Source organism: Callorhinus ursinus, unplaced genomic scaffold (assembly GCF_003265705.2).
Source record: "Callorhinus ursinus isolate GAN/ISIS: 27379988/994484 unplaced genomic scaffold, GSC_fseal_2.0 scaffold19, whole genome shotgun sequence".
Classification (NCBI taxonomy): domain Eukaryota; kingdom Metazoa; phylum Chordata; class Mammalia; order Carnivora; family Otariidae; genus Callorhinus; species Callorhinus ursinus.
The window spans coordinates 19,965,396-19,983,805 of record NW_027397081.1 but is presented as its reverse complement, the minus strand read 5'-3'; the positions used below and the strand labels follow the sequence as shown (position 1 = coordinate 19,983,805).

General features: G+C 41.5%; 1 protein-coding gene across 5 annotated transcripts in view; it reads right to left on the bottom strand.

Annotated features, from left to right (window-relative positions):
* Nucleotides 1–3,968: 3,968 nt before the first annotated feature.
* The window catches only part of VWA5A (von Willebrand factor A domain containing 5A), a 36,794-nt gene continuing 22,352 nt past the window's right edge, over nt 3,969–18,410 (bottom strand). For all 5 annotated transcript variants that reach the window (XM_025893819.2, XM_025893821.2, XM_073903899.1 and 2 more), the window contains 3 exons: nt 9,033–9,163; nt 5,611–5,737; nt 3,969–5,047 (listed from right to left, as the gene is read on the bottom strand). In XM_025893819.2, the coding sequence (XP_025749604.1) occupies nt 4,968–5,047; nt 5,611–5,737; nt 9,033–9,163 (338 nt within the window). In that variant the 3' untranslated portion in view covers nt 3,969–4,967. The remainder of the gene's footprint in view (nt 5,048–5,610; nt 5,738–9,032; nt 9,164–18,410) is intronic.

The following is an 18,410-nucleotide window of genomic DNA, read 5'->3' as shown; positions in this document are numbered from 1 at the left end:
TTTTTCCCTTTCCTTTTCTTTCTTTCTTTCTTTTTCTTCTTTTTTTCCTTTTTTCTTTCTTTCTTCTAGTGGGGAAGTGCTCAATTTCTTTGATTTCTTGACAACTTAATGGTTTCTATGAAAGAGATGTAATCCACCTAATGGAGCAGTTAAAGTAATAAATGTAGGAATAAAACTCATATTTTCTACGTTTTTGGTGGCAGAAAGGTGGGAATGATAGAAATATCAGGGACTTGAACCCCTGGAACGCTCTTGAATGATTTGGTGTCCTCAGTCATAACCAATTCTTAAGTGATTTCTCATGTTTCTATCTGGTCCCCACTCCCATTATCAAAGCCTGTAAACTGATGGGATATGGTTCAGGCACCACAGCAGGCTAGACTACTGGAACGGCTCCTGGATCAGAGAAAGCAGACAGATACCAGCAGAGAGATCACTAATCTAGCAGTGCCTAAGATATAGCCCCGTCTGCTAAGCAAACTAGAGTACCCAATTTCCATGGCATAAGCAGACAAGTAGGTCAAGGTTCAGAAACAGTAAAACCTTCATTAAGCAACAGACATCCTAGAAGATGCAGTAGAGCATCCCTACAAATTATATATATATATACACACACACACACATACAGAGAGAGAGAGAAAGAAAACCCAAAGATGAAGAGAAAATCTTGAAAGAAGCCAGAGTGGGTGAAAACACCTTACCCATTAAAGAGAAGGAAGAAGGAGTGCCTGGGTGCTCGTTAAGCGTCTGCCTTCGGCTCAGGTCATGGTCCCAGGGTCCTGGAATCGGCCCCGCATCGGGCTCCCTGCTCCGCGGGAAGCCTGCTTCTCCCTCTCCCACTCCCCCTGCTTGTGTTCCCTCTCTCGCTGTGTCTTTCTCTGTCAATTAAATAAATAAAATCTTTTAATACATAAATAAATAAATAAATAAATAAAAGGAAGAAGAAGAAGAAAAGAAATAGAAGAAGGAGGAGGAGGAGGAGGAGGGGGAGGAGGAGACGAACAGATTTCTTGTCAAAAACTATACAAGCAAGAAAAGAGTGGAGTGAAATTATTAAAATGCTTAAAGTATAGGATATACAATTCTTCCAGCAAAATTTTCCTTCCAAAGTGAAGAATTATGAACTTTCCCAAACAAAAATCAAAGGAACCCATTCCAGAACGCCTGTCCTGTGAGAAATGTTAAAAGGAATCCTTCAGGAAGAAAGAAAATGATATAGGTCAGAAATTCGGATCAACATAAAAAAGAAAGAGTGTTGGAGAGTAAATAAAGCGAAACAAATCTTTTCTCGTTCTTAACTGATTTAAAAGATAAATTTTAAAGCAGTAATAATAACAGAGCATTGGGAAATCATAATACACAGGTAAGAGAAAGGAATGTCAGCAATGCCACAATGGGTGGGTGGGAGAGAAAATTAGGAAAACTCTGTCATATAAGGTGCCTGCACTACACATAAAGTGGTTTAGTGCTATCTGAAGATGGACTTCAGGCTAGTTTCAAATGTATATTGCAAATGCTAGGGCAGCAATTAAACAAATTAAGAAATATAATTGATAGGTTAAGAGCGAAGATAAAAGGAAATCCCATAAAATGCTTAATTCAAACCAGAGAAGGCAAAATAAGATGGAGGAAAAAAGCAAATGCAACAAATAGTAAACAGTTAAACATGGTAGATATAAATCCAATTATGTTAATAATTGCTTTAAATATGAATAAGTACATCAGAGATTGTCAGAGCGGATTAATAAAAACAAAAACAAAAAAAGACCCAAGTATATGCTGTCTACAGGAAGCCTACTTTGAATATAAAGACATATGTAGGTTAAACATAAAGGGACAGAGAAACATATGCCATGCTAATGCTAATCAAAAGAAAGCTGGAGTGACTATACTCATTTCAGACAAAGCAGATTTCAGAAGAAGGAAAACCATCAGAGATCTAGGTATTACATAATGATAAAAGGGTGAATTCTCCAAGAAGATCTAATAATCCTAAATGTATTTACACCTAACAAGAGAACATCACAATACGTGAGGCGAAAACCAATGAAGCCTAAAGGAGAATCAATGCATGGAGTTAGCTCATTGCATGAGGTTTTTCTTGGTTTTCTTCTGGTCAGTCAGATACTAGAAACACATGACCTGTTTTTAAGGAAGCGACGGCTGAGCTGGGAGAAGAACAGCACATGCTAAATGATCCCCAGGGTGACCATGCTGGAACTGGGGAAGATGGGCACTAGGCTTTATTAGTAAGTCTGTGTGCAGCAGGGTCCCCTGCACTGGAGGTACTGGGATCAGTGTGATGGGAGAATCTGGAGGCAGTGTTATCTGCCATCTGCCTCCTGGCCAAATCTCTGCGGCCAGGAAATAGCTGCAGGGTGTGGACGACCAATGGGAGCTGAGCTGAGCTTCTCTCCTGGGCTCCTTGCCCGGAGCATCGGTTCCTGAAAGTACAGATGGTGCTTTCCATTTTCCGAAAACATGAGGCACCAGCCTTGAAAGTGGGCTTCAATAAATGTGCCAAAACATACTTGTTGATGATGAAGACCGACGCTTGTTTAAATGTGAGGAGTTTACAGTTGGCACAACATTTTATCGCGTGAGCCCGAATGGAAATACAAAATCATGCTACTTTAAGACCATAGTTGGTTCTGCATTTTAAAGAAGACAAATGGAAGGTTGCTTTTGCTGCTGTTATTTTTTGTTTTGTTTTTTTTGCTGTAAAAGTCCCCAAGCCCTAGCTTCGTCTGCAAGCTAAAGGTAAGAAAAAGGGAAGGGACAATAAATGCAATAAAAAATGATCCGTATAGGGCACCCGGGTGGCTTGGATAGTTGGGCGTCTGCCTTCGGCTCGGGTCATGATCCCAGATCCCTGGGATCGGACCTCAAGTCTGGCTCCCTACTCCGTGGGGAGCCTACTTCTCCCTCTCCCTCTGCCATTCCCTCTGCTTATGCTCTCTGGCTCTCTCTCTCTGTCAAATAAATAGATATAATCATTTTAAAAAAATGATCCGTATAATCAATGTAAAGGGCCATCTCTTTGTGAGCACAGGATAGTTCTACAACTTGCATGGTCTTTAAGAAACTGTCTCTTGTCATAGCATGGATAGGACCTATCCAGAGGGCAGCCATGGATACAAGCCTAAAGACTGAGCCCTCAAACTTTAATGTGCATGTGAATTACCGGGAGACCTTGTTAAAAGGCAGACTTTGTTTGATACATTAGTTCTTGGGGTTGCCTAAGACTGCATTTCTAGCAAGCTTCCCGGTGATGTCACAGCCCTATTCCACAGGTCACACTCAGCTATAAACAGACTCGGGAGAAAGTCCTGGGAAATCAGTCTCCACCATACAAGTCAGGCTAATTCCCCTAATGTTCAACAGAACTCAGGTCTAGGCCATTCTCTACCTGAGTGAACTAAGGGCCCGCTCAGAATTCTTAAGTATTCAAGATGAAAGTGATAACGGAGTTCTAGGGTAATCCCACTTTTACAGATAGGGACACTAAGCTCCCGGGGGGTTAAATCATTTGTCCATTATCATGTAACTATTTAAGTGTACTGTCAGGATTCTTTTTTTTTATTTTTTATTGTTATGTTAATCACCATACATTACATCATTAGTTTTTGATGCAGTGTTCCATGATTCATTGTTTGTTCATAACACCCAGTGCTCCACGCAGAACATGCCCTCCTCAATACCCATCACCAGGCTAACCCATCCCCCTACCCGCCTCCCCTCTAGAACCCTCAGTTTGTTTTTCAGAGTCCATCATCTCTCATGGTTCGTCTGTACTGTCAGGATTCTAATAGTGCTTTTCTGATCAGTGTCCTTTACTTGCCTCCAACAGAAGATACGGGGCAGGACACGGTGTGAACAGTGTAGGCATCGGCAAAGCTGGGAGGGACTATAAGGGATAATAAAACCAATGCAGGTTTAAAATGTACAAAAGATCAGATACAAGAAAATGCAGTGTAGATATAACCATCTTAATATTAATACAATAGTATTTGGGGGGACATCAAACAGGTCATTTCCACTAGGATCGAGTATGTAGGACAAAGCTCAGAGACAATCATGGGGAGTTCCTTTCTTCCTCACGGGCTGAGTGATCCAGGCTCAGGTCTCAGGCGAAGCTGCCTTTAAACCCACTTTTTTTCATCCCACACCGTGGCCTGTCCCCGTGTCTTTATTACAGATCAGAGCCCGCTTAGAGGCCTCATGGGTTCAGGCCAGGACTGAAGATTTCACTATCACCTTCTCACTGAGATGTTAAACAATTCAGGAGAAACATCTGTCTCCAACAATGATGATTCAATCCAGTCCCTTAGGCAGTGAGAGGGAAGGCATGCCGTATTGGCTAGCACAATCCAAACAGAATCAACCAAGAAGGCCGCCAGCAGTGCCATCTCTCACAGTGGACCCCCTGGAGTCTCTCTCTTCGTGATCTTGAGGTTATATTGATCCCAGGATTGGCTTTCAACCTCCGCTCCAATTCTCCATCCTATCTTAGAATAGAAAATTGGATAGCTCACCTGTCTGATCCTGATAAGTATGTAAGATCAAAGGGAATAGAGAAATATAATGCACAGCATTCTCTTATTCAGGCATCCCTAACATCAGTGCTGTACCCTTGAGTGTGGCGCGCACGCCACCTGTTTTTCATGTGGTCCCTCTGGAAAACCTGGGAGGAATGTTACTGCCTAAGAACGCTTGAAATCCCTCCAAGAAAGGGAACAGGTTCTGGGACCACTGATGCTGGGCTGAGGGTACATGCTGGGGAAGGTGGATCATCCTACCCAAGGGGAACCTGGAACAGAGAGGCAAGGTGGGATGTGCGCATCCTCCACTCTGACGGCAAGAAACTGATAGGATCAGGGTAAAATACAAAAATAATACCACAGCAGAAGAGCATAAAGCAAAGAGCAGTAGCATGGGAGAGACACTTGTTTTTCTGGACAGTTTCCTCAGAGGCCAAAGATGGCGGGGTCCACGGATGACTTGGTGAAAACAATAGCAGCCTTCACAAGCTCTTGCACGATGGAGGCTGTTACGAGGAGAAAACAAGAATGAGGGCTGAAGAACCATGGTGAGAGTAAATACTCTTCCCCCCAGACTCACCATACACCTGCCTGATCTGCTACCCTGGCTCCTGGCTCCTGTCTTTCTTCAACACCCCTGACTTCAGTCTTTTTACTGCCCAGAGTCCCTTTCATCTTCTCCGGCCCCGGAAATACTCAACAGCAGTGAGATAGTAAACCCCCCAGGAGTGAGAGCTCCTCTCCAACCCTATACTCAGCATAGTGCTGAGACAGTGAGGAGAACAAACGCCACTTCACGTCCTTCTCACAATTCACGGTCCCCACCCATGTCCCTTTCTTTCCCTCTTCACTCACCTCTCCTCTCCCCCAATTTAAGATCGCACCCTCATCCTACCAAGGAGGGGATTATCCGGGAGACCAGAAAAGGTCTGAACCAGAACGGTCAGGGGAGGGGACTTTGAGAACTGCTCCCCAGTCACCTTCTAGCAGGCCTGGAGGCTCCACGCCAGGGAAGATGGCTAGCTTCCTAAGGAAGGAAGGAGAGCGGGTCTTAGCGTTGAACTCCTACCTGCATGGATGTGAATCCAGGTTCTGGCCTTCTTTTCCAGAAGTTCCCACTCACCCTTCATCTGCTTAGCATTGGAATGCAGCCAGACCACTGCCAGGACTGTGGCCCAGCTTGAGGAATTTGCATCCTGTACAATAGACAAAGACTTCCCTGAAGCCTCCAAGTCGGAGCTGGAAGCCCCTCAAGGGGATGCAAACAGCTCCGCTCCCTCCTCACTCACTTTGGCCCAACCTGCTCTTAAATGTCATGACCTGTGTATAATGCCAGGCCCTGAATGTCAGGGCAATAATCCCCTGAGTCTTAAGGTAGAAAAGTCTTAAGTTTTCAAATCCAGCATAACCATCAGGACAGTGCTCAAAGCTCCTACAACAACCCCAGCAAGGATGACGAAGCTATGAGAAGAGAAACACGTGCATAATTGCTTTGTATTTTATAATGTATTTTCATTTGAATCTTTGCCAAACAAAACAAGAGGAATTATCAATAATGACATTTTTAAGAGAGAAAACTGATTCACACGAAAGTGAAATGATTTGCCCAAAGTTAGCCTTCTAACAAATGACACAGTTGGGACTGGAGGCCCAATATTCTGATTCGAGTCATCCTGCTCATGTCACTTAAGAGAGAGTCTCTGCCACAGAACGGAAAACGGTCTCCCGTGAGTTTTCACCTATGGTCCCAACTTTAGTTTTTAGAGTCAACAGATCAAGAGAAATTGCTCTTTTATATCACGACCTTTAAACTTTGGAAACAGCTATCAAGTCTTCTCTGAGGAATCCTGTTTCAATCAAAATTCTCAATTCCTGGGGTGCCTGGTGGCTCAGTCGTTAAGCGTCTGCCTTCGGCTCAGGTCATGATCCCAGGGTCCTCGGACAGAGCCCCACATCAGGCTCCCTGCTCAGCCGGGAAGCCTGCTTCTCCCTCTCCCACTCCCCCTGCTTGTGTTCCCTCTCTCGCTGTCTCTGTCAAATAAATAAATAAAATCTTCAAAAAAAAAAATCTCAATTCCCAGGGCACCTGGGTGGCTCAGTAGATTAAGCATCTGCCTCTGGCTCAGGTCATGATCGCAGGGTTCTGGGATCGAGCCCCACATCGGGCTCCCTGCTCAGCAAGGTGTCTGCTTCTCCCTCTCCCTCTGCCCCATCCCACCCCCAGCTTGAGCTAGGGCACGCAAGCACGTGTGCTCTCTCTCTCTCTCTCTCCCCCCCAAATAAATAAATAAATAAATAAATCTTTTTAAAAATTCCCAATTCCTTTAATTTTTCTTTAAGAGGACTGTTCATGTCAAAGCAGTAAGAATCCCCATGCTTAATCTAGTCTAGAAACAAACATCAGAGTGGTTTTTAAAATATATCTCCTTAAAGAGTGTTAGGCTGAGCAAAATAAGTCAATCAGAGAAAGACATGTATCATATGACCTCACTGATATGAGGAATTCTTAATCTCAGGAAACAAACTGAGGGTTGCTGGAGGGGAAGGGGGTGGGAGGGGTGGGGTGTCTGGGTGATAGACATTGGGGAGGGTATGTGCTATGGTGAGCGCTGTGAATTGTGCAAGACTGTTGAATCACAGACCTGTACCTCTGAAACAAATAATACATTACATGTTAAAAATATATATATATCTCCTTAAATAGTCATATCTGGAGGTCAGTGTACTAATGAATTTCTATGACCACAGCCCAAAATATGTAACATGCACAGCTCTTCTGACAACCTGTTGCCTTCCACTGATCATGTATCACATCTACTGGTACCCCTGAAGTTGGCGGTTACCTCAAATCTCCATGTGCAACAGTTCTTAAGTCATTTTGCTTCTAATCTCTGCTTATATAGTTGAGGATTTAGAGCCAAAAACAGTATTTTGATTCTTATTAAGTTGTATATTTTTTTCACAAAATATTGCAAGTCTTTCATTGTTCAAGGTCTTTTGGGATCTCCATTTTCTCAATACTCCATCTCCCAGTTTTGGCAAATTTACAAACAGGAAAGCATGGGATCTGAATCTTCATTGAAAATATAAACCTCCAGAGAATTCAGAGCCAGGTGGCTCTAAGAATCTGTTTTAAGTTTCAGTGAAATGAATTTTAAATGAATGTGTTCTCAGTCCCTACACTCATCATCTAAAAAATTCAAATTCCTTACTGAAATTCAGGTACACCAGGGTTCCTGACTCCCTGGATTTATTGGCCCTTTTACCATTATCAAAGAAGGAAATGTTAATCTGACCTGTCATTGGTTTCCCAATGAAACCAAGTTAGAATGTCATGATTCTTGTATCTTCTTCCACTTGTTGATAAATTATCCTTTTAATTATTTGTTCTAGAATAGTATTTTTCAACAGATATATAATGCTAAACACACATATAATCTTAAATGTCCTAGTAGCCACATGTAAAAATATAAAAATAAACAGTTACAATTATTTTACTAATATGTTGTACTTAACCTAATATATTCAAAATATCATTTTAACATGTAATCAATACAAAAATAATTATTGAGAATATTTACATTCCTTTTTTTTTTACATTAAGTTTTCACACAAGTGAAATCAGCATGTGTTTCACAATTATAGCACATTTTAATTCACTTAAGAATTTGGCTTCTCATTTGCATTAGCCATATTTCAAGTGCTCAAGAGCCACATGACTAGTGGATACTGTAGTGGATGATGCAGTTACAGGGTCTCTGAGGTTTATTTAACCACCTTTCACATTTTGAAAATTCAGAATGGCACCCATCTTTCAGGTTTTTGGCATTTTGTCCTTATTTAACAATTTCTCAATTAGAAGATTTGGTTAGTTGCCTTGAGATTGTGGAATGTAATCTGCCCTTGTCAGTGTACTCAAACACATTCGAAATAACTAGGTCATCCTTATTAATACTTCCCCTAACCTGACTTCAGTGAAATTTTGCTAATTTGTGGACCACATCCTTTGTTTTGAAGAGAAGCAATGTGGGTCCTGAAGACAGTTCTAGAATTTAATCCAGCTCTGCCACAGATTGGCTGGCTAACCTCAGACACATTATTATAGTTCTCTATAAACAACAATATGAATAGGATTTACCTTACTTAATTATGGTGATGAATAAATAAGTAGATGTTAAGTGCTTAGCACAGTGTCTGGCATAGAGTAATTGCTCAAAAAATATTAGATGATGGGCAGGGAATATAAAGTGAGAGAGGATGCTTGCTTTCCCTTTGTTATCCATCAACTCCCACCAACTAGGTTATTAGTTCCTTGTTCTTCCTGCTCTAACATACCAAGAAAAACCTTCAACCTCCGTTTATTAGAAATTAATTTAGCTTATGGCCTTCTCTATTCTCCTTTCTCAGGTAAATAATGATTCACCCATATCTCGTTACTGACCCCAACCCCTCAAAAACATGCAGCCTCCTTTTTTCTTCTCTGACTCTTACCTTGACAGGGACTGCAGCCAGTAAGTCTTCCAAACTTTTACCTAGGATCCCAGCCAGATTTTCATCCAGATACCAGGAACCATCTGCATTCTGGAGGGAAATCAGCTGCACAAGATGATTATCTCCAAAGACTTTGGCGAAGAAAGAAAGAGAGGATGAGAAATTATGGAGCTACTGACCCCTTAGCATACCTGAGAAACACAGATCTGACTTCACAGACAGGCTATCGCAATAGTGCAGAGTGAAGCAGATCCTACCATGACGCCTGCTTAGTCCTTCCTCTGTTTTCTCTGTGACAATGTAGGCCACCTGAGTGGAACACTAAATCTAGGGGAGCTGCACTTAAAAATTTAGCAGTAAGAAGCAATGTCCACGATAGCCAAACTGTGGAAAGAGCCCAGATGTCCATCGACAGATGAATGGATAAAGAAGATGTGGTCTGTATATACAATGGAATATTATGCAGCCATCAAAAGGAATGAGATCTTGCCATTTGCAACGACGTGGATGGAACTGGAGGGTGTTATGCTGAGTGAAATAAGTCAATCAGAGAAAGACATGTATCATATGACCTCACTGATATGAGGAATTCTTAAGCTCCGGAAACAAACTGAGGGTTGCTGGAGTGGTGGGGGCTGGGAGGGATGGGGCGGCTGGGTGATAGACATTGGGGAGGGTATGTGCTATGGTGAGTGCTGTGAATTGTGTAAGACTGCTGAATCACAGACCTGTACCTCTGAAACAAATAATACAATATATGTTAAAAAAAAAAACCAAAAGAAGACAGCAGGAGGGGAAGAATGAAGGGGGAGAATCAGAGGGGGAGATGAACCATGAGAGACTATGGACTCTGAAAAACAAACTGAGGGTTCTAGAGGGGAGGGGGGTGGGAGGATGGGTTAGCCTGGTGATGGGTCTTAAAGAGGGCAGGTTCTGCATGGAGCACTGGGTGTTATGCACAAACAATGAATCATGGAACACTACATCAAAAACTAATGATGCAATGTATGGTGATTAACATAACATAATAAAAAAAGAGAAAAAAATTTAGCAATAAAAAAATGATAATGCTGCTTAAAGTTTTATTCCTATTTAATGGGCCTGAAAACTTGACATATATTAAAGAATTCTAGACCAATACAGCTTGAATTTTAATTTTAAAAAATTTCAAAAGAAAGCATATGTAAAGGAGGCACTTGGGAATGTACCTCAGAGAGTAGTCTAGTATCTAATCCCAGTGGCTTGACAAGTACCTAAAAACCACACAGAAAGTATCTCACATCTGGCCCTCCATCATATAGGATGATGTACTTAGAGCAACGTAGAAATTAGCACTCAAAAAGAACCATAACTAGAAAAACAATTCTACTCTAATGGGAAAAAAAGTCTAAGGCCCTGAATTTCAACAATCTACGTCTGAATCTCACTTTGGCTAACTCTGAAAACACAATAGTTATATAACCAAAGGGAATCTCGGCTTTCTCTGTAAATTGGAGCCAATAATGCCTAATGGATGAGGAAGAATGCAAAGTACCTACAAGACCCTTTGTTGGCTCCCTATAAGAAGTAGTTGCTAGGGGATGGAGCAAGACGGCGGAGGAGTAGGAGACCTGGATTTCGTCTGGTCCCAGGAATTCAGCTGAATAGGGATCAAAACATTCTGAACACCTACAAACTCAACAGGAGATCGAAGAAAAGAATAGCAACAACTCTGAACAGTAAAGCGACCACTTACTGGAAGGTAGGACGTGCGGAGAAGTGAATCCGAGACGATATTCGGGAGGATAGACGGCGGGGGAGGGGGCCTCTGTCAGCCACTTCTGGCAAGTGCTAGAGCCGCGGAGCACAAAATCAGAACTTTTAGAAGCCGGCTCCACTGAGGGACGTCACTCCAGTGGCTAAGTGGGGGGGGGGGGGGTGGAACCCTCGCAGGACAGTGTGGTCTCAGGACCCTCGGGGTCACAGAAAGACCGGGGGTGCCTGAGTGCAGGAGAGCTCCCAGGTACTGGAGCGGGGAAGCCGGCTGCAGAGACGGAGCCGAGGCGTGGGCTCTCAGCTCGGGGTGGCCATAAACCGTGATCAGTGACACAGTTGGGCCACTGCTCCTCCAGCAGGGACCCAACAAGAGGCAGATCTGGGGACACTCCCCTTCCTCCCCTGGGAGGAGCAGAGCAGGAGTGCACCACAGGGATCTGCTGGGCTTGGAGACTCCACACGGGGTCGGGTGCCAGAGAGAGAAACGCTCGGTCACAGGCCGGGTGAGCACGGAATGCAGCCGGAGACCGGGGAGATGGGAGTGATTGACTGCTTTTCTCTGGGGGCACACTGAGGAGCGGGGCCCCGAGTTCTCAGCTCCTCCGGGATGGAGATTGGGAGGCCACCATTTTCACTCTCGTCCTCCAAAGCTGTACCAGAGCTTGCAGGGAACAAAAGCTCCCAAGAGCAAACTGGAGCAGATTACTTAGCCCGGACTCACAAGGGCAGGGCAATTCCACCTCCAGCAAAGACATTTGGGAACCACGGCAACAGGCCCCTCCCCCAGAAGATCAGCGAGAACAGCCAGCAAGCGAAGACCAAGTATACTGATCAATGAGAACGGCAGAACTCGAGCGCTAGGGGAATACTGCACATAGAATTCATGGCTTTTTTTCCATGATTCTTTAGTCTTTCAATGTTAATTTTTTTAACTGTCTTTTTTTTAATTGTTTTTTCCCTTTTTTAACCAATAACTTATCAATCCCTTTTTAAAAAAATCTTTTTTATTTATCTTTTTTAGATCATATTCTATCCCTTCATAGTAGTTACCCTTATTTTTGGTAAATATACATATAAGTTGCTCTCTCTTTAAAATTTTTGGGATACAGTTTCTTCTAACAGATCAAAATATACCCTAAATCTCTAATGTATGGCTTTGTTCTACTCTCCTGCCTGATCACATTCTCTCCCTTTTTTTTCTTTTTAAATCCTCTTCTTTCTTTTTTCAATCAACTTCTTATCTTATCAATTCCTTTTATAAAATCTTTTATAATTTTCATCTTTACAGTTATAGTCCAACCCTTCATCATATTAACCCTTATTTTTGTACATATATAAGTTTTTTTTCTTTAAAATTTTGGGAGGCACTTTATTCTAACAGACCAAAATAAGCCCAAAATCTAGTGTATGGCACTGATCTATGCACCATCCTGATCATATTTGATCATATTCTGTTTTTTGTTTTGTTTTGTTTTTGTTTTTATCTTTTTCTTTTTTTCTTTTTTCTTCTTTCCCTTTCTTTTTCCCGGTTTCAGGTCTTTTCTGATTTGTTTATAGAGTATATATTCTGGGAACGTCGTTACCCTGTTAGTATTTTGTTCTCTCATTCTACTATTCTCCTCTGGACAAAATGAAGGATGGAAAAAAATCACCTCAACAAAAAGAAAAAGAGGCAGTACCGACTTCCAGGGACCTAATCAATATGGACATTAGTAAGATGTCAGAACTAGAGTTCAGAATGATGATTTTAAAGATACTAGCTGAGCATGAAAAAAGCATGAAAGTTACGAGAGAAATCCTTTCTGGAGAAATAAAAGAACTAAAATCTAACCAAGTCGAAATCAAAAAGGCTATTAATGAGGTACAATTAAAAATGGAGGCTCTAACTGCTAGAATAAATGAGGCAGAAGAGAGAATTAGTGATATAGAAGACCAAATGATAGAAAATAAAGAAGCTGAGAAAAAGAGACATAAACAACTACTGGATCAAGAGGGCAGAATTCCAGAGATAAGTGATACCATAAGATGAAACAACATTAGAATAATTGGAATCCCAGAAGAGGAAGAGAGAGAGGGGAAGAAGGTATATTGGAGCAAATAATAGCAGAGAACTTCCCTAATGTGGGGAAGGAAACAGGCATCAAAATCCAGGAGGCACAGAGAAACCCTCCCAAAATCAATAAAAATAGGTCAACACCCCGACGTCTAATAGTAAAACTTACGAGTCTCAGAGACAAAGAGAAAATCCTGAAAGCAGCTCAGGAGAAGAGATTGGTAAGCTACAATGGTGGAAACAAGATTGGCAACAGACCTATCCACAGAGACCTGACAGGCCAGAAAACACTGGCATGATATATTCAGAGCACTAATGAGAAAAATATGCAGCCAAGAATATTATATCCAGCTAGGCTGTCATTGGAAATAGGAGGAGAGATAAAAACCCTCCAGGACAAACAAAAACTAAAGGAATTTGCAAACACAAAACCAGCCCTCCAAGAAATATTGAAAGAGGTCCTCTAAGCAAAGAGAGAGCCTAAAAGCAGCATAGATCAGAAAGGAACACAGACAATATACAGTCACAGTCACCTTACAGGCAATATAATGGCACTAAATTCATACCTTTCAATAGTTACCCTGAAGGTAAATGGGTTCAATGCCCCAATCAAAAGACACAGGCTATCAGATTGGATTAAAAAACAAGACCCATTGATATGCTGTCTGCAAAAGACTCATTTTAGACCCAAAGACACCCCCAGATTGAAAGTGAAGGGTTGGAAAACCATTTACCATGCTAATGGACACCAAAGGAAAGCTGGGGTGGCAATCCTTATATCAGACAAATTAGATTTTAAACCAAATCCTGTAATAAGAGATGAGGAAGGACACTATCTCCCACTTAAAAGGTCTATCCAACAAGAAGATCTAACAATTGTAAATATCTATGCCCCGAACATGGGAGCAGTCAATTATATAAACCAATTAATAACAAAAGCAAAGAAACACACTGACAATAAGACAGTAATAGTGGGGGGCTTTAACACCCCATTCACTGAAATGGACAGATCATATAAGCAAAAGATCAACAAGGAAATAAAGACTTTCAATGACACACTGGACCAAATGGACTTCATAGATATATTCAGAACATTCCATCCCAAAGCAACAGAATACACATTCTTCTCTAGTGCCCATGGAATATTCTCCAGGATAGATCACATCCTAGGTCACAAATCAGGTCTCAACCGGTACCAAAAGATTGGGATCATTCCCTGCATATTTTCAGACCACAATGCTTTGAAACTAGAACTCAATCACAAGAAGAAAGTCAGAAAGAACTCAAATACATGGAGGCTAAAGAGCATCCTACTAAAGAATGAATGGGTCAACCAGGAAATTAAAGAATTAAAAAAAGTCATGGAAACCAATGAAAATGAAAACACAACTCTTCAATATCTTTGGGATGCAGCAAAGGCAGTCCTAAGAGGAAAGTATATAGTAATACAAGCCTTTCTCAAGAAACAAGAAAGGTCTCAAATACACAACCTAACCCTACACCTAAAGGAGCTGGAGAAAAAGCAGCAAATAAAGCCTAAACCCAGCAGGAGAAGAGAAATAATCAAGAGCAGAGCAGAAATCAATGAAATGGAAACCAAAGGAAAAGTAGAACAGATCAATGAAACTAGGAGTTGCTTCTTTGAAAGAATTAACAAGATTGATAAAGCCCTGGCCAGACTTATCCAAAAGAAAAGAGAAAGGACCCAAATCAACAAAATCATGAATGAAAGAGGAGAGATCACAACCAACACCAAAGAAATACAAACAATTATAAGAACATATTATGAGCAACTACATGTCAGCAAATTAGATAACCTGGAAGAAATGGATGAATTCCTAGAGATGTATCAACTACCAAAACTGAATCTGGAAGAAATAGAAAACCTGAACAGACCTATAGCCGCTAAGGAAATTGAAGCAGTCATCAAAACTCTCCCAACAAACAAAAGCCCAGGGCCAGATGTCTTCCCAGGGGAATTATACCAAACATTTAAAGAAGAATTTATACCTATTCTTCTGAAACTGTTACAAAAAAATAGAAATGGAAGAAAAACTTCCAAAATCGTTTTATGAGGCCACCATTACCTTGATCCCAAAACCAGACAAAGACCCCATCAAAAAGGAGAAATACAGACCAATATGCTTGATGAACATGGATGCAAAAATTCTCACCAAAATACTAGCCAATAGGATCCAACAGTACATTAAAAGGATTATTCACCACGACCAAGTGGGATTTATCCCTGGGCTGCAAGGTTGGTTCAACATCTGCAAATCACTTAATGTGATACAATACATTAATAAAAGAAAGAACAAGAACCATATGATCCTCTCAAGAGATGCAGAAAAAGCATTTGACAAAGTACAACATCCTTTCTTGATCAAAACTCTCCAGAGTATAGGCATAGAGGGTACATACCTCAATATCATAAAAGCCATCTATGAAAAACCTGCAGCGAATATCATTCTCAATGGGGAAAAACTGAGAGCTTTCCCCCTGAGGTCAGGAACACGACAGGGATGTCCACTATCACCACTGCTATTCAACATAGTATTAGCAGTCCTAGCCACAGCAATCAGACAACAAAAAGAAATCAAAGGCATCCAAATCGGCAAAAAAGAAGTCAAACTCTCACTCTTTGCAGATGATATGATACTGTATGTGGAAAACCCAAAAGACTCCACCCCAAAACTGCTAGAACTCATACAGGAATTCAATAAAGTGGCAGGGTATAAAATCAGTGCACAGAAATCAGTGGCATTCCTATACACCAACAAGACAGAAGAGAGAGAAATTAAGGAGTTGATCCCATTTACAATTGCACCCAAAACCATAAGATACCTAGGAATAAATCTAACCAAAGAGACAAAGGATCTGTACTCAGAAAACTATAAAAGACTCATGAAGGAAATTGAGGAAGACACAAAGAAATGGAAAAACGTTCCATGCTCATGGATTGGAAGAACAAATATTGTGAAGATGTCAATGCTACCTAGACCAATCTACACATTCAATGCAATCCCCATCAAAATACCATCTACTTTTTTCAAAGAAATGGAACAAATAATCCTAAAATTTGTATGGAACCAGAAAAGACCCTGAATAGCCAGAGGAATGTCGAAAAAGAAAAGCAAAACTGGCGGCATCACAACTCCGGACTTCCAGCTCTATTACAAAGCTGTCATCCTCAAGAGAGTATGTTACTGGCACAAAAACAGACACATAGATCAATGGAACAGAATCGAGAGCCCAGAAATGGACCCTCAACTCTGTGGTCAACTAATCTTCAACAAAGCAGGAAAGAATGTCCAGTGGAAAAAAGACATCTCTTCAACAAATGGTGTTGGGAAAATTGGACAGCCACATTCAGAAGCATGAAACTGGACCATTTCCTTATTCCACACACAAAAATAGACTCAAAATGGTTGAAAGACCTCAATGTGAGACAGGAGTCCATCAAAATCCTAAAGGAGAACACAGGCAACAACTTCTTCGACCTCAGCCGCAGCAACTTCTTCCTAGAAACATCGCCAAATGCAAGGGAAGCAAGGGCAAAAATGAACTGTTGGGACCTTTTCAAGATAAAAAGCTTTTGCACAGCAAAAGAAACAGTCAACAAAACCGAAAGACAACCAACAGAATAGAAGAAGATATTTGCAAATGACATATCAGATAAAGGGCTAGTATCCAAAATCTATAAAGAACTTCTTAAACTCAACACCCAAAGAACAAATGATCCAATCAAGAAATGGCAGAAGACATGAACAGACACTTTTCCAAAGAAGACATCCAAATGGCCAACAGACACATGAAAAAGTGCTCAACATCGCTGAGCATCAGGGAAATCCAAATCGAAACCTCAATGAAATATTATCCCACACCAGTCAGAATGGCTAAAATTAACAAGTCAGGAAACGACAGATGTTGGCTGGGATGTGGAGAAAGGGGAACCCTCCTACACTGTTGGTGGGAATGCAAGCTGGTGCAGCCACCCTGGAAGACAGTAAGGAGGTTCCTCAAAACATTGAAAATAAAGCTACCATATGACCCAGCAATTGCACTACTGGGTATTTACCCCAAAGATACAAATGTAGGGATCCGAAGGGGTATGTGCACCCCGATGCTTACAGCAGCAATGTCCACAATAGTCAAACTGTGGAAAGAGCCAAGATGTCCATCGACAGACGAATGGATAAAGAAGAAGTGGTATATATATATATAATGGAATATTATGCAGCCATCAAAAGGAATGAAATCTTGCCATTTGCAATGATGTGGATGGAACTGGAGGGTATTATGCTGAGTGAAATAAGTCAATCAGAGAAAGACATGTATCATATGACCTCACTGATATGAGGAATTCTTTAATCTCAGAAAACAAACTGAGGGTTGCTAGAGTGGTGGGGGGTGGGAGGGATGGGGTGGCGGGGTGACAGATATTGGGGAGGGTATGTGCTATGGTGAGTGCTGTGAATTGTGTAAGACTGTTGAATCACAGACCTGTACCTCTGAAACAAATAATACATTATATGTTAAAAAAAAAAGAATAAGAAGAAGATAGCAGGAGGGGAAGAATGAAGGGGGGGAAATCGGAGGGGGAGACTAACCATGAGAGACGATGGACTCTGAGAAACAAACTGAGGGTTCTAGAGGAGAGGGGGTGGGAGGATGGGTTAGCCTGGTGGTGGGTATTAAAGAGGGCATGTTCTGCATGGAGCACTGGGTGTTATACTCAAACAATGAATCATGGAATACTACATCAAAAACTAATGATGTAATGTATGGTGATTAACATAACAATAAAAGAATTTAAAGGGGGGAAAAAAAAAAGAAACAGTTGCTAATTAGTTCACAAGAACCAGAAGGTTAACACTCCTGGGTAATTTTTCTCTCTACTCTTGTAAGAGGATTCGTAAGAGAGAAAGGTTGAAGCTGGAATATTCTAAGTTGGGAAGGCCTAGGGAACTAACAAAAAGCGAGAAGCTACTCTGTGACTAACATTAAGAATTTTCTCATGATAACCCTGTAAGGTGAGTAGTTGTGCAGCTGAGGGAGCTAAGCCTCTGGAAAGTGACTTAATTTACCTAAAACCCCACAGTAATTGGGAAGACAGAGATCTGACTCCACCTGAGACCTTGAAGCCCTCTCTTTAACTAGCAACCTAAAGAGAATGAATAAGTAGAGGGTAAATGGCAAATAAGATGTTTAAATGATTAAACAACTGTATACCACAAACTCTTGCTACAAAGATCGGAGACTAGAAAGAAGTTGCCTTTAAGCCCATTTTAGTCGAAAAGGTACTTCTTGGTGCCAAATGTACTTTGACTCAATTTGTCATGTATATGAGAAGCCCAGCTGTTTGGAACACAAGGTAATGACCAAGAATACCCTTTGGTGACAGAACAGAAGTCATTAGCCAGCATCGGGAAGATCTGTTTTCAAACCCAACTTGTAAAAGGCTGACCAGTGCAGCAGGTGGCCCAAACAGGGTGGCAGCAGAGTTCCGCAGAGGGAGGCCCCCAGCCTGCTGAGATAGCAACGTTTAACCAGGGCTTGACCCAGACTCT